This window comes from Salminus brasiliensis, chromosome 16 (genome assembly GCF_030463535.1).
Source record: "Salminus brasiliensis chromosome 16, fSalBra1.hap2, whole genome shotgun sequence".
Lineage (NCBI taxonomy): Eukaryota > Metazoa > Chordata > Actinopteri > Characiformes > Bryconidae > Salminus > Salminus brasiliensis.
In genome coordinates this window covers 30,228,659-30,244,249 of record NC_132893.1, presented here as the reverse complement: position 1 = coordinate 30,244,249, position 15,591 = coordinate 30,228,659, and the positions used below count along the sequence as shown (strand labels likewise).

At 41.2% G+C, this 15,591-nt stretch overlaps 2 protein-coding genes across 2 annotated transcripts in view; one reads left to right on the top strand and one right to left on the bottom strand.

Moving 5' to 3' along the window:
• adamts6 (ADAM metallopeptidase with thrombospondin type 1 motif, 6) overlaps positions 1 to 1,183 on the bottom strand; it is a 72,517-nt gene extending 71,334 nt beyond the window's left edge. Inside the window, exon 1 of the mRNA XM_072658828.1 lies at positions 758 to 1,183. The gene's annotated coding sequence lies outside the window, so the exon portion shown is untranslated. The remainder of the gene's footprint in view (positions 1 to 757) is intronic.
• Positions 1,184 to 7,401: 6,218 nt separating this feature from the next.
• On the top strand, positions 7,402 to 15,577 carry ppwd1 (peptidylprolyl isomerase domain and WD repeat containing 1). Its single transcript, XM_072658122.1, has 11 exons — positions 7,402 to 7,550; positions 9,616 to 9,718; positions 10,145 to 10,248; positions 11,090 to 11,210; positions 12,037 to 12,484; positions 12,687 to 12,877; positions 13,044 to 13,233; positions 13,638 to 13,819; positions 13,910 to 13,991; positions 14,276 to 14,458; positions 15,368 to 15,577. The coding sequence occupies exons 1-11, from the start codon at positions 7,427 to 7,429 to the stop codon at positions 15,509 to 15,511; spliced, it is 1,872 nt and encodes a 623-aa protein (XP_072514223.1). The 5' UTR covers positions 7,402 to 7,426; the 3' UTR covers positions 15,512 to 15,577.
• The last annotated feature ends 14 nt before the right edge of the window (positions 15,578 to 15,591 follow it).

Below are 15,591 nucleotides of genomic sequence, written 5' to 3'. Positions count from 1 at the left end.
AGTAGCTAGCCTGCTCTTATTCTATTGGCGATAACACTTCTCATCTGCAACGACTGGACATGAATGAGTTCAATGGAAGCGGTGTCCACAAACATTTGGACATACAGCGCCAGCTTAGCGAACCTCAGACTTCACCTCAGAAATGAACAAAAACGTAAACAAATTACAACAAAATGCGGTTTAAACGCTTTTAATCTTTACCAGAAATATATTTATCGTGTGTTATATTCATGTTTTGTCGTAAAACGAGCCAAAACGTCCACAAATCAATAAAAGCGACCAATTTCACTGGAACAGCCTTCTGGTCGCGCGAGCAGCGACCACTTGCTCCATTAAGCCCTATCACTGATAGTAGGTGCTAGCTAAGTACGTCAACGTACTAGATAGCAGACCTGGGTCACTTCTAACTGGGACACTTCGAGGTGCCCAACTAGCTTAACTAACCTGGATATGAGTGCCTTGCCATGTAGGCTAAGTTGTGCATTGCATTGTTGTGGTTTTTGCTCGTGCATTTCCATTAAGCAACATGCACGAGCTGATGTTAAGTAAATGCACTAGCTATCTTAGACAACACATTTGCACATGCACTACAAACCGTTAGCACGATGACTAACGTTAGAAACCTAGACGAAGTCATCTTGTCATGCAGGTTAGCAAATGCAAGTGTTGCATTGTTGATTAGGCGAGCAATAAAGAGCAATGCTGCACACCATGCATTGCATTCCTGCACGAGAGAGTGTAAGAAAGCAGTAGTTACCGTCTTCATCTCCATTGACTGTAGAGGATGCAGACAATGGGTTTGAGTTCAGTGCAATCTTCTTCTGCAGTCCTCCCTTCTTTGACTTTCATGCCGACAAGACGAGAATAAAGCTAGCTAGTCGTCCCGGTGCAGGAAGAGAAGCAGATCGCGGGTGCACGGGGTGCACCGACTTGGCCCCCCAAAAAAGTCAAGCTCCATTAATGATCCATGAAGTTCACCTCCCAGACTGTGGAACAAAGTTGCTTCATTAGCACGTGTGCAGCTGTGTTGTTCACTTTGTTGTTGTTGTTGTTGTTGTTGTTTAGGTGTTTTCCAGGCTGTTGTGTGTTGTCTGTTTGCTTGTGTTGTTTGTTAGCTCGTGGCTGCTGCAGGCTCGTGGTAACAGCAGCGAGATGAAGCTACAGGGGAGCTGAAGGCAGGCCGGTGCAGCTGCCCGCCGGTCTCTCCGCTCCGCTTTAAGCACGAGCCGCGCAGCGCCGGGAGGTTCGCCGTGACGTCAGCGCAGCTGTGCAGAGCGCATGTTCCGCTGCAGCGGCGCTGTGCGGCGCTCGGGGGCGCTGTGCTAATGAGGGGGAGCTGGGGAGAGGGGCACTGTTAATTAGCTTCAGCTGAAAAACTCCTGGTTTTTCGCCCTGTTGACGATTTAACTCGTTTCTGGTCGTTTCTGAAACGGTAAATGTAGTTTAATCCAGGGATTCTCAGATAAGCAAATCACTATTGATAACTATTGGGCTAAATGAGTAAATCTGCAAATCTGCATTGCTGTAGTAAAACTATTGTGGTAACCTGGAACTACTGATTTTATTGGACCATTTTGGAATAAAACAACAGAAAATCATTATCTGATCATTAATGGAAGCAATAAGAAACGCAAATTAATCAAATTCAGATGCTATCAGATGTTTTTCCAAGGTGTATCTATACAAAGATGCCAACGTCTTACTAAATGGCACTGCTACATAATACCTAGACCTTTCATGACCACTGTAAACTTTTTTACAATTTACACGTTAATAAAGACTAACTATACAATTTGTTTTTTAATAAACTGTGAAATACTTTACATTTATTTAATGTAACATGCATTTTATTTAAGTATTTTGTGTTTTAAAGTAATAACTGTTTGAATATTTAATGAAAGTTTGTAGTTATTTTATTGTTTTAACATAAAAAACTAATGAATGCTGTCTAAATATCACTGACCCATTGATAATTATTAATGTGTTATCAAGCAGCTGCTAAAGGCACTGTAGGTGATTAGTAAGTAGTAAGTGCTGCTAAGTGGTTGCTAAGGTATCCATGGTGATGGCTAAGTTGCTAATACATGATTACTATGATGTCTCAAGTGATGCAAGGTGTTACAAAGTGGTTGTTAATATGTTGCTAGATGGATACTATGGTATCCCAGGTGGTTGCTATAGTGTTGGTACAAGGTTGTGAATACATTTGCTAGGGAGTTACTATGTTGCTCTGATGTTGCTTGGTGGTTGCTAGGCGATAGCTATTATGGGTTTGCCCGGTATTTGCTTATGGTAAGTGTTACTAGATAGTTGCTATTATAACACCTGAGCCTTTTATGACAACGGAAATATATATTTTATGTCATTGTGCACTTCAGCAAGTGGTAATAAGCCAGCAGTTGTTTATGGGTTTAAATCAGTTGTGTTAAAATGATTATGCAGGTGTGAAGCAGCCCTTATGACTGCAGGCCTTCAGTAGACAGTTTGATCGCTGTGGACCAATCAGAAACACCAGCTCTGTGTCATTTTCCTTGCCATTTAGTTGTTGGACTAGTTATTTGCTTATTTTTTGTATTTGTGTGTTTTTGTTTACTTGTTTATACATGTTTTTGTTTATTTGTTTGTTTGTAAATACTTTTATTTGTTTATTTATTTATTTGCACATTTATTCATGTGTTTGTTTATTTATCTATTAAGTGAGGTGACGTATTTTGGCTTGATGTACTGTTACAAAGTGCATACAGATGAGACAGTAAACATAAAAGTAAGCATTAAACATTTACACACCTCTGGCTGCTAATGACCTGTTTTGTAACATGGGACATGTTCTGAGATTCTGAAGGATGAGTCGGGCTGCTGACCCTGCATACCCTGACCCTGATACTTTGCATTGACCAACTTTCGAATATTTCTAAATATTTCGAATGTGTTTTTTTTTTTTTGCTAATAAATCAAAACCACATTCTTTATCTTCATCTTCTTCTCTTATTTTACTCATCCTGTTTAAGCCTCATTAAAATCTCAACAGGCTCTGCAGCATCTTAAAAAACCTTCATATTCCTCACACACAGCTGCACCACTGGATAGTTAGTAACGTAGCAGCGACATCTAGTGGTAAGTTAGTTATAATGCATTTTGCAGCCTTATACAATTATTTAATAATACAGTTATTGAACACATTTATTCACACTGAGTTAACAGCCAAAAAAGGTAGTTAGACAGCTAGTTAGCCAGCTAATAAGCAAAATGTGGTTCTATCTAAAGCTTGGTCTGGATCTGCTGTAAAACATTTCACAGCTGGAGCTCTCTTAACTGGTTAGTAAACATAAATGTAGTGTGGTCAGAAAATAATGATCCCAATAGAGTCTTGCTAATTAGCAGACTACTGGAACTACACGGGATGATTAGTCAAGTCAAGTCAAGTGGGTTTTATTGTCATTTCAGCTTCATACAGAGTACACAGTGAAACGAAACAACGTTCCTCCAGGACCATGGTGCAACATAGACAGTGCATACAAAACACAAGTGCAACACAAACAAGTGCGGACAGACAACACAACACAGTACAGACAGAGAATAATAAATAATTGGCGGTAGTGTGCAAATTCTGCAGTGTGTAATAAATATTGAGTCCAGTGAGGTAGTAAGGTTATTAGTGCAAAATGCTTTGTGCAAAAAAATGCTTTCCATTTTATCTGGGGTAAATGGTTGGAGAGAGAGAGAGAGAGAGAGGGAGCATGTAGCAGAAAAGACATCAGTTCAGAAGTTGAGTGGAGTTGAGAAGTCTGATGGCTTGGGGGAAGAAGCTGTTGCAGAGTCTGGTCATGTTGGACCGGATGCTGCGGACTGCAGAACAGTCTGTGTGAACGGGGGGGTGGAGTCATCCACAATGCTGGTTGCTTTGTGGATGCAGCGGGCAGTGTAAATGTCCATGACGGAGTGGAGAGAGACTCCGATGATCCTCTCAGCTGTCCTCACAATGCGTTGGAGGGTCTTGTGGTCAGAGGCTGTGCAGGTCCCAAAGCAGGCAGTGATGCAGCTGCTTAGGATGCTCTCTATGGTCCCTCTATAGAAGAGGGTGAGGATGGGTGGAGGGAGACGGGCCTTTCTTAGCTTCCGGAGGAAGGAATGTAGTACAGGGCATGTCAGCTCAACTAGAAACCAGAAAGTTTTGTCCACAGGTGTCACGATGGCCCCTCATATGGATGCCAGTAATGGGACCAGGAGGGGTTCAAAGTGGGTTCCATAGGTTCCTACAGTTTTGCTTAGCTGTAGATGAGCCCAGTACATTTTGACTAACCATGTTGCAGACTTTTGCTTAGCTGTATCTGAGCCCAGTACAATTTGACACCTGGGTGAATCTCTAAAGGTCCAAAAAGAGGGGCTGAGGGTAAAACACAGTGCCCCAGCAGACTGAACGACTTACTACTTCACAATCCGTGTTTGGTTTTGAGAGATACCAACTCCAAAACTAAGCCTATAGGTGTAGAAGCCAAACAGGCCTGCATATTGCTGATCAGTTATTTATCTCAGTGTGTTACTGAGCTCTACTAAAGCCTGAGTAGACTGATAAATCACTGTGCTGATCAGTTATTAATCTCAGTGTTACTGAGCTCTACTAAAGCCTGAGTAGACTGATAAATCACTGTGCTGATCAGTTATTTATCTCAGTGTGTTAGTGAACTCTGCTAAAGCCTGAGTAGACTGATAAATCACTGAGCTGATCAGTTATTTATCTCAGTGTTACTGAGCTCTACTAAAGCCTGAGTAGACTGATAAATCACTGAGCTGATCAGTTATTAATCTCAGTGTTACTGAGCTCTACTAAAGCCTGAGTAGACTGATAAATCACTGTGCTGATCAGTTATTAATCTCAGTGTTACTGAGCTCTACTAAAGCCTGAGTAGACTGATAAATCACTGTGCTGATCAGTTATTTATCTCAGTGTTACTGAGCTCTACTAAAGCCTGAGTAGACTGATAAATCACTGTGCTGATCAGTTATTTATCTCAGTGTTACTGAGCTCTACTAAAGCCTGAGTAGACTGATAAATCACTGTGCTGATCAGTTATTTATCTCAGTGTTACTGAGCTCTACTAAAGCCTGAGTAGACTGATAAATCACTGTGCTGATCAGTTATTTATCTCAGTGTTACTGAGCTCTACTAAAGCCTGAGTAGACTGATAAATCACTGTGCTGATCAGTTATTTATCTCAGTGTTACTGAGCTCTACTAAAGCCTGAGTAGACTGATAAATCACTGAGCTGATCAGTTATTTATCTCAGTGTTACTGAGCTCTACTAAAGCCTGAGTAGACTGATAAATCACTGTGCTGATCAGTTATTTATCTCAGTGTGTTATTGAGCTCTACTAAAGCCTGAGTAGACTGATAAATCACTGTGCTGATCAGTTATTTATCTCAGTGTTACTGAGCTCTACTAAAGCCTGAGTAGACTGATAAATCACTGTGCTGATCAGTTATTTATCTCAGTGTGTTACTGAGCTCTACTAAAGCCTGAGTAGACTGATAAATCACTGTGCTGATCAGTTATTTATCTCAGTGTTACTGAGCTCTACTAAAGCCTGAGTAGACTGATAAATCACTGTGCTGATCAGTTATTTATCTCAGTGTAACTGAGCTCTACTAAAGCCTGAGTAGACTGATAAATCACTGTGCTGATCAGTTATTGATCTCAGTGTTACTGAGCTCTACTAAAGCCTGAGTGGACTGATAAATCACTGTGCTGATCAGTTATTTATCTCAGTGTGTTATTGAGCTCTACTAAAGCCTGAGTAGACTGATAAATCACTGAGCTGATCAGTTATTAATCTCAGTGTTACTGAGCTCTACTAAAGCCTGAGTAGACTGATAAATCACTGTGCTGATCAGTTATTTATCTCAGTGTTACTGAGCTCTACTAAAGCCTGAGTAGACTGATAAATCACTGTGCTGATCAGTTATTTATCTCAGTGTTACTGAGCTCTACTAAAGCCTGAGTAGACTGATAAATCACTGTGCTGATCAGTTATTTATCTCAGTGTGTTACTGAGCTCTACTAAAGCCTGAGTAGACTGATAAATCACTGTGCTGATCAGTTATTTATCTCAGTGTTACTGAGCTCTACTAAAGCCTGAGTAGACTGATAAATCACTGTGCTGATCAGTTATTAATCTCAGTGTTACTGAGCTCTACTAAAGCCTGAGTAGACTGATAAATCACTGTGCTGATCAGTTATTTATCTCAGTGTAACTGAGCTCTACTAAAGCCTGAGTAGACTGATAAATCACTGAGCTGATCAGTTATTTATCTCAGTGTTACTGAGCTCTACTAAAGCCTGAGTAGACTGATAAATCACTGTGCTGATCAGTTATTTATCTCAGTGTGTTACTGAGCTCTACTAAAGCCTGAGTGGACTGATTAATCACTGTGCTGATTAGTTATTTATCTCAGTGTTACTGAGCTCTACTAAAGCCTGAGTAGACTGATAAATCACTGTGCTGATCAGGTAATTATCTCAGTGTTACTGAGCTCTACTAAAGCCTGAGTAGACTGATAAATCACTGTGCTGATCAGGTAATTATCTCAGTGTGTTATTGAGCTCTACTAAAGCCTGAGTAGACTGATAAATCACTGTGCTGATCAGTTATTTATCTCAGTGTTACTGAGCTCTACTAAAGCCTGAGTGGACTGATAAATCACTGTGCTGATCAGTTATTGATCTCAGTGTGTTATTGAGCTCTACTAAAGCCTGAGTAGACTGATAAATCACTGTGCTGATCAGTTATTTATCTCAGTGTTACTGAGCTCTACTAAAGCCTGAGTAGACTGATAAATCACTGTGCTGATCAGTTATTTATCTCAGTGTTACTGAGCTCTACTAAAGCCTGAGTGGACTGATAAATCACTGTGCTGATCAGTTATTAATCTCAGTGTGTTACTGAGCTCTACTAAAGCCTGAGTAGACTGATAAATCACTGTGCTGATCAGTTATTGATCTCAGTGTTACTGAGCTCTACTAAAGCCTGAGTGGACTGATAAATCACTGTGCTGATCAGTTATTGATCTCAGTGTGTTATTGAGCTCTACTAAAGCCTGAGTAGACTGATAAATCACTGTGCTGATCAGTTATTTATCTCAGTGTTACTGAGCTCTACTAAAGCCTGAGTAGACTGATAAATCACTGTGCTGATCAGTTATTGATCAGTGTTACATTATTATTATTACTGCACATTATTATTAAGCTCTGCTAAAATCTTAGCTACAAATAAATCTAAGATTGAACAACTTCCTCACTGGTAAAGAGAGTTTTAGTGGGATGCTCCCAGCTCGGGTTGTTTGAGCTCCGCATCGACAGGGGGCGCTGTGGCGGCAGCCGAGCAGACCCTAGTCTGTGAGAACGCCGCCGAGGAAAGCTGTATTTGAAACATGGCTGCGGACGCGGGGCAGGAAAGTTCAGAAAACAAACGCAAATTAGACGAAGACGAGGATGGGGAGGACGGGTGGGTCGGTCCAATGCCCACTGAGGCTGTTCAGACAAAGAAGAGAAAGGGTGAGTTTATGTACCTAGCCGGGACAGTTCGGTTGGGGTGGATCTGCTTTCGCTCCCGTTCCACCTTAAAAGCTGCGGTGGAAGCGGTGCGGCGCCGCGCAGCCCTGTGTGCGTCTGCTGCCGCATTTAAGGTGGACCGCGAAGATAGAGTAGAGCAGCCTGGGTCTGAGAGACACACAGCGGTTGTCTGTCTTAACTTAAAAATATTCGGACATAGGTATCGTATGTAATATGCATAAACTATTAAACACTTATCATTTATATTATGGGTATAATATAAATGATAAGTGTTTAATAGTTTATGCATATTACATACGATACCTATGTCCGAATATTTTTGGACATCTCTTCTAATAAATGCATATGGCTACTCCAAGTTGCACCCATTGCTGACCCAGCTACACACACAGCTGGTCTAGTCCCTGTAGAGAAGTACTGCCAATAGAATAGGACTCTCTGGAGCAGATAAACATGAACCTATTGGCACCATGCTGCCTAATACCAAGTGTGGGCTAGAGGGGTATAAAACCCCCCAAAATGGAGGTGGAGGTGGGGGGGGCGTCTTTATCCAACATCTGATCTCATAAATCCTCACAGCAATTCTACAAAATCTAGTAGCAAGCCGCTTTCCCTGGACAGTAGAGACAGTTACTCCAACAGAAGCCTGAGTAGACTGATAAATCACTGTGTGATCAGTTATTAATCTCAGTGTTACTGAGCTCTACTAAAGCCTGAGTAGACTGATAAATCACTGTGCTGATCAGTTATTAATCTCAGTGTTACTGAGCTCTACTAAAGCCTGAGTAGACTGATAAATCACTGTGCTGATCAGTTATTTATCTCAGTGTTACTGAGCTCTACTAAAGCCTGAGTAGACTGATAAATCACTGTGCTGATCAGTTATTTATCTCAGTGTTACTGAGCTCTACTAAAGCCTGAGTAGACTGATAAATCACTGTGCTGATCAGTTATTTATCTCAGTGTTACTGAGCTCTACTAAAGCCTGAGTAGACTGATAAATCACTGTGCTGATCAGTTATTTATCTCAGTGTTACTGAGCTCTACTAAAGCCTGAGTAGACTGATAAATCACTGTGCTGATCAGTTATTTATCTCAGTGTTACTGAACTCTACTAAAGCCTGAGTAGACTGATAAATCACTGTGCTGATCAGTTATTTATCTCAGTGTTACTGAGCTCTACTAAAGCCTGAGTAGACTGATAAATCACTGTGCTGATCAGTTATTTATCTCAGTGTTACTGAGCTCTACTAAAGCCTGAGTAGACTGATAAATCACTGTGCTGATCAGTTATTAATCTCAGTGTTACTGAGCTCTACTAAAGCCTGAGTAGACTGATAAATCACTGTGCTGATCAGTTATTTATCTCAGTGTTACTGAGCTCTACTAAAGCCTGAGTAGACTGATAAATCACTGTGCTGATCAGTTATTTATCTCAGTGTTACTGAGCTCTACTAAAGCCTGAGTAGACTGATAAATCACTGTGCTGATCAGTTATTTATCTCAGTGTTACTGAGCTCTACTAAAGCCTGAGTAGACTGATAAATCACTGTGCTGATCAGTTATTGATCTCAGTGTTACTGAACTCTACTAAAGCCTGAGTAGACTGATAAATCACTGTGCTGATCAGTTATTGATCTCAGTGTTACTGAACTCTACTAAAGCCTGAGTAGACTGATAAATCACTGTGCTGATCAGTTATTTATCTCAGTGTGTTAGTGAACTCTGCTAAAGCCTGAGTAGACTGATAAATCACTGTGCTGATCAGTTATTGATCTCAGTGTTACTGAACTCTACTAAAGCCTGAGTAGACTGATAAATCACTGTGCTGATCAGTTATTTATCTCAGTGTGTTAGTGAACTCTGCTAAAGCCTGAGTAGACTGATAAATCACTGTGCTGAGCAGACAGATAAATGTGATAAACCCATACATTAAAAAACAACATTGTATTAAATTATCTGAGAAACACTGATTATATATTTTTAAAATCAATTTCATAAACTTGTATAATTACCCAGAGCCCTGTTTTTTTTTTTTTATCCGCAGTTCTTGAGTATGAAAGAGTGTATCTGGACAACTTGCCGTCCGCAGCCATGTATGAACGGAGCTACATGCACAGAGACATTATCTCCCATATTGTGTGTACCAAGTAAGTTGCCTTCAACAAGTTTACGTTTTGGGCCATGAATTACTGTCTGTTTATCTGTCTTCTGATTTGCTCTGATTTGTTTAGATTGCCTTACCTTTATTTAGTGTCACTTTGCTCAGAGTGGAGCTCACTACAGTCTAGTCTTCAAACCTGGGCTTTATTTACAGATTAATGTACTTTAACACCAAATTCAACTCTGAAATGTATGAAGCTGGTTGTCTTAAGTTTGTTGCTAGGTAGTGGTTTTTAATCCAGGTTCTGGAGCCCTTCTGATCACATTTTAAAGTCCACTCCGATTGTGATTCTGGCCTGGGTCTAGTGATGCTGCATTGGCTTAGACACTACTAGCTGCTTTCTTAGAACATGCATTGCTGTGGCTCTTCATGAGTGCAGTACTAACGTAATGTGTTTTCTCTTTGTCCACAGAACAGACTTTGTTATTACGGCAAGTCAAGATGGCCATGTGAAGTTCTGGAAGAAGAAAGAGGATGAGGGAATAGAGTTTGTCAAGCATTTTCGGAGCCACCTAAGTGTGTTGCTTTTGCAATCAGTTGATCTGTTAATTGGTCTAGTGTTTATTACTGTTTAAGTTAGGGATGCACCGATCCGATTTTAGGATTGAATATTATTCAATATAATGATATTAACAAAATTAGCTGGATCAGGTATCGGATAATTAGGCCGATCCATGGAACCGGTCCTTCACTTTCATTTGTTGGTGTGAGACTGATAAATAAATTACAAATGTAAATTTAGTACAAGATGAATATGTATTAATTTGTTATATAAAGTAATTTAAGTAAGTGGTTTAAGAAAATCCTGATGTCTTTAGTCTCTCCCACAGGATGAGAGATACGTTTTAATAATTCAGCAATGGTATTAGACTGGTATCGGGTATCGACCGATATGCAAATTGTATGTATGAGTATCAAAACTGAAAAAGCCGGATCGGTGCATCCCTAGTTTAAGTGCTCCTTCAAACGTTTAAATGCTCACCACTGGTTCAGTATTGGGCTGACTGATGGTGTAATGATATGGCTATCCTTCTTGTAGTCTGAGCTTGTTGAGCCTGCCTTAGTTCCTTAAAAACATTAATACATTTGGTGGATATTTTGAGGTAGACCTCAATGTGTAAACCAAAGTGTAAAGTTTTTCAGTCAGTAATAACGCACGTGCCAACAGCTTTTTCACCCTCACAAATGTCCACTGTCCATGTTGTACAAGTGGCCACCTGCAGAAGTGGGGATGTAAACAAGACTATGTAGAATAGCCCTTTATACAGCTGCTGTAAACATCTTAGTTCAGTCCAGTTTCTATTATGTGCCTGTAAATATAGTAATTGACCGTGCCAATGTCTGTCTTTGTCTGCAGGTGTGATTGAGTGCATTTCGGTCAGTGCAGAGGGAGCTCTACTCTGCACTGTTGGTGATGATCAGGCTATGAAGGTTTTTGACGTTGTGAATTTCGACATGATCAACATGCTCAAACTTGGGTAAGAGACCACCTTTTGTAGCAGAGCAAACACATAGAAATGTAGAACCCTGTCAACTGTCATCTTGGGAATTGCAATTAGTTAACAGCACTTAGTAACTGCTTACTAACAGCATACCAGCTGCATAGCAACCACCTGGGACACATGTCAACTGCTTAGTAACACCATTGTAACCACTGTGATCAGCGTTGCAACCACCTAAAAACTGCATAGTAACCACCTGGGACACCAGGTGTAGCACCTACAGAACACTGGCCTGAGATACCATAGTGAGCCAGATCAGGAGTTACTATGATCAGCATAGCATCATCCTATTGATTGCCTGGCAGCATCATAGCAACCACTTGGAACTGTATAGCAACCACCTGATACACAATAGCAGCTCCCTAGAAACAGCATAGCAACCGCAGAGTACCCACTTGGGATCCTATAGGAACTGCTCAGCAACATCATGGTAACAGCTGTGATCAGCATAGCATCCACCTTGGGTGGACTGCATAGTAACCACCTTGGGACACCATAGCAGGAATATAGCTACCAGCAACACCCTAGCGGCCACCTGGGACACAATAGCAGCTGCTTAGCAACAGCATAGTAACCACCTGGCTCACCAAAGCAACAATATAGCAATCAACTGCTTGGAAACACATGAATCTCCACAATCATGCGTTTTCTTCAGGAAAAACATTTTTCCAGTTGAATTAAATCTAGTAATTAAATAGAAGGCAAACCAGCAGCCACTTCAACCCTTAGTGGAAAAGCTTGCATGCCCTAAACTTTGCATGCTTTACAGGGAATGTTCAAACATGCGGTTTCTGTCTGTCAGGTTCCACCCGGGTCAGTGCGAATGGATCTATAATCCAGGTGACGCCATCTCGACCGTGGCCTGTTCTGAGAAGTCTACTGGAAAGATCTTTGTCTACGATGGACGCGGAGACAACAAGCCGCTGCACACTTTTGAGAAGATGCACACCTCTCCGCTCTCGCAGATCCGCCTCAATCCCAGATATCGGGTCATCGTCTCGGCGGACAGAGCCGGCATGCTGGAGTACTGGACTGGCCTCCCGAGTGAATTTAAGTTCCCCAGGCAGGTGGACTGGGAGTATAAGACGGACACAGACTTGTATGAGTTTGCGAAATGTAAAACGTATCCCACCTGCCTGGCGTTTTCTTATGACGGCAAAAAGATGGCAACTATGGCAACTGACCGCAAAGTGAGGATATTCCGCTTCCTCACGGGGAAGCTGATGAGAGTATTCGATGAATCCCTAACGGTATGTTACTTTCTACTGATTTACAAAATTGCTTTGTTGATCCCATAGGGAAATTTTGACAATTCATAGAACTGAATCCATAGAATAATGCAGTAGAATTTGACTTGTTTTAAGTGACAGTTTCTACTCTCTTAAAAATAAAGATGCTGTATAGGATTCTTCTCTTATTTGGGTGTATTTATTATTTCTTGTACATGTACAGATGTTCACAGAGCTTCAGCAGATGAGGCAGCAGCTGCCAGACATGGAGTTTGGTCGTAGGATGGCTGTGGAGAGAGAGCTGGAGAAGGTGGATGGGATCCGCCTGACCAACATCATCTTTGATGAGACGGGCCACTTTGTGCTTTACGGAACCATGTTGGGCATCAAGGTCATCAACGTGGAGACGAACAGGTATGTCATGTTTTGAGGACGTACAGTACATGTTGTTGTTGTACGTTATTTGACTTGGCTTGAGTCATGTGTGTTTAAAGCAACATTATGTAGCATTTTTACCTTAAAATTGCAGCTTTAAAATCATTGTGGTGCTCCAATCATCATGTTCTCCATCTCTGCTCAGGTGCGTTCGCATCTTGGGAAAGCAAGAGAACATCCGTGTGGTGCAGTTGAGTCTTTTCCAGGGGGTGGCAAAATCCCTGAAAGCAGCTCCCACCATAGAGATGAAAGCCTCTGATAACCCTGCTTTACAGAGTACCAGTGCTGACCCCACCATCTTCTGCACAGCCTTTAAGAAAAACCGCTTCTACATGGTGAGAATTCATATAAATTGGTTGTGGAAAATATTGCTGACCAGGAGAAGAATGTAACACTTGGTGTAGCAGGGTGGGTGTGGGTTCTTGATTGTTGAAAGCAGTTCAGCTACATGATAAATGATGTATGTCTCATTTTGGTGGTATATTTGGTGGAATTTGATTGCCCCTCCTAAAGGAACACAGGTACTTAACTAGGGTATGGGTAGTTCTGGATTCAGATTAGTGCCCATAGTACACCGTACCACACTGCACAGTAGAATAGTTGAAAATTTTCAGACAGTTCATCTAGGATCACCTAACTGCTCTTGATTTTGGCATTCAGTCTTTTAAGGAAAACAATTTTTTTTTTTATTAATAAATCAAATATATATATTTTTTTCTTCAATCCCTCCCCCCAACAGTTTACAAAGAGGGAACCAGAGGACACCAAAAGTGCTGATTCTGACAGGGATATCTTCAATGAGAAGCCATCCAAGGAGGAGGTTATGGCTGCCACTCAGGCAGAAGGGCCAAAGAGGGTCTCCGACAGTGCCATCATCCACACCACAATGGGAGACCTTCACATAAAGCTTTTTCCTGTGGAGTGTGTATTTCATCTATTATTCTATTCGTTAAAGTTGTCTTTAGCAGAACCCCTCAGTCATTTATTTTGATGTCATGGTTGGCTTTGTAGGTGCCCGAAAACGGTGGAAAACTTCTGTGTCCACAGCCGGAACGGTTACTACAATGGCCACATATTCCATCGTGTCATCAAGGTATACTCACTTTTTACTTATCCCAGGGTTCTCTGGGGTACTGCGGCTCTAGTTTGAGAACCACAGCAGCATTTATGTACCTATTGTGTACATTCTAATGTACCCAGGATACAACTGGATAGCTAATGGTTGTGTCCTGGTATTATTTATTTATTTATTTATTTATTTATTATAGAATGATTTATATGTTTACTCTTGTTTAGTTGTAGAAGGCTTTGGCTTAAGCCAGTTTCACTGTTTGGAAAAAATGTAAGACTAATAATCTGGTATGCTTGTCTGCACAGGGTTTCATGATTCAGACAGGAGACCCCACAGGGACAGGCATGGGAGGAGAGAGCATCTGGGGTGGAGAGTTTGAGGATGAGTTTCATGCTACTCTGAGGCATGATCGCCCATACACGCTAAGCATGGCCAACGCAGGCCCAGGAACCAACGGCTCGCAGTTCTTCATCACTGTGGTTCCCACTGTAAGGCTTGCTTTATTTATTGTCTTTCTTCTCTGGAGCGTTTGTTTGTGGTGAGAACGTGATCTGACCTCAGTCTGACCCGACTATTGGGTGTACTCTTCACGTTTGAGCTAATGGATAATTACTACTGCTATATACAGATGCCATCTCTGCCGTTGCTCCATGTTAAACTGCAGATATCTGCACTAGTCCAGAACGCAGGACCATCTTCCTGTATTTACCTTCGTGCTCCCACCCCAGACAGGTCTGACCAGTAAGCAGAGAGAACATTCTCACATGGTTTGCTTGGACTTTCCCTGTTAACTTGTTAACTGATTTGGACCAGAGTAAGCCAACTGTAGATGTAAAAACACCCTCAGAAATGAGTGAGATCCCTAACGACTCGTCCAGCAGTCAAATAAGTACTGAAGCTTTACTCAAGGTAATGAGTCACCGTATGTCACTGTACTGAACTGTCCCTCATTAGCTTTAATCCCAAATGCTGCTGCATATCCATTTGTTACAATTTGGGATATAAGGAGGTTGTAAAGAAATAGTGGCGTGTGTATGTATATTAGAGGGAATTATTTATATAAATTACTGAAATTTTATATGTAAAGCCTACCAGCAGTGTCGGTCATGGAAGAAGTGTTAATGACTTAAGTTTCCCTTAAAGCAAAATACTCCCAATGACCAGTATGAATCATGTATGAATATGCAGGATATGTTTAAGACTTGGTGAAGTCTATCAAAAAGTAGGTCATGTAAAAAGTATTTGCCCTCCCCCATTTACCACCAAGTAATTACTACAGTCTGGACCTCTCTTTCCACATTCCCTTTGAGTGTTACACCTCTCATCTTATACATCCTCATCCTGACCAAACATGCTTAATGTACAAACGTCTTAACCTGTCCTAATCTTTCCCATAGCCATGGCTGGACAACAAGCACACAGTATTTGGAAGAACTACCAAAGGCATGGAGGTGGTCCAGAGGATCTCCAACGTCAAGGTCAATCCCAAGACTGACAAGCCATACGAAGACTTGAGCATCATAAACATCACCATCAAGTAGATTTCACACCCATCTGAACTGTGCAGTTATCATTTTGTATAATAAAGAGACTTTTTTTCTCTCCAATCGTTATCGTATTC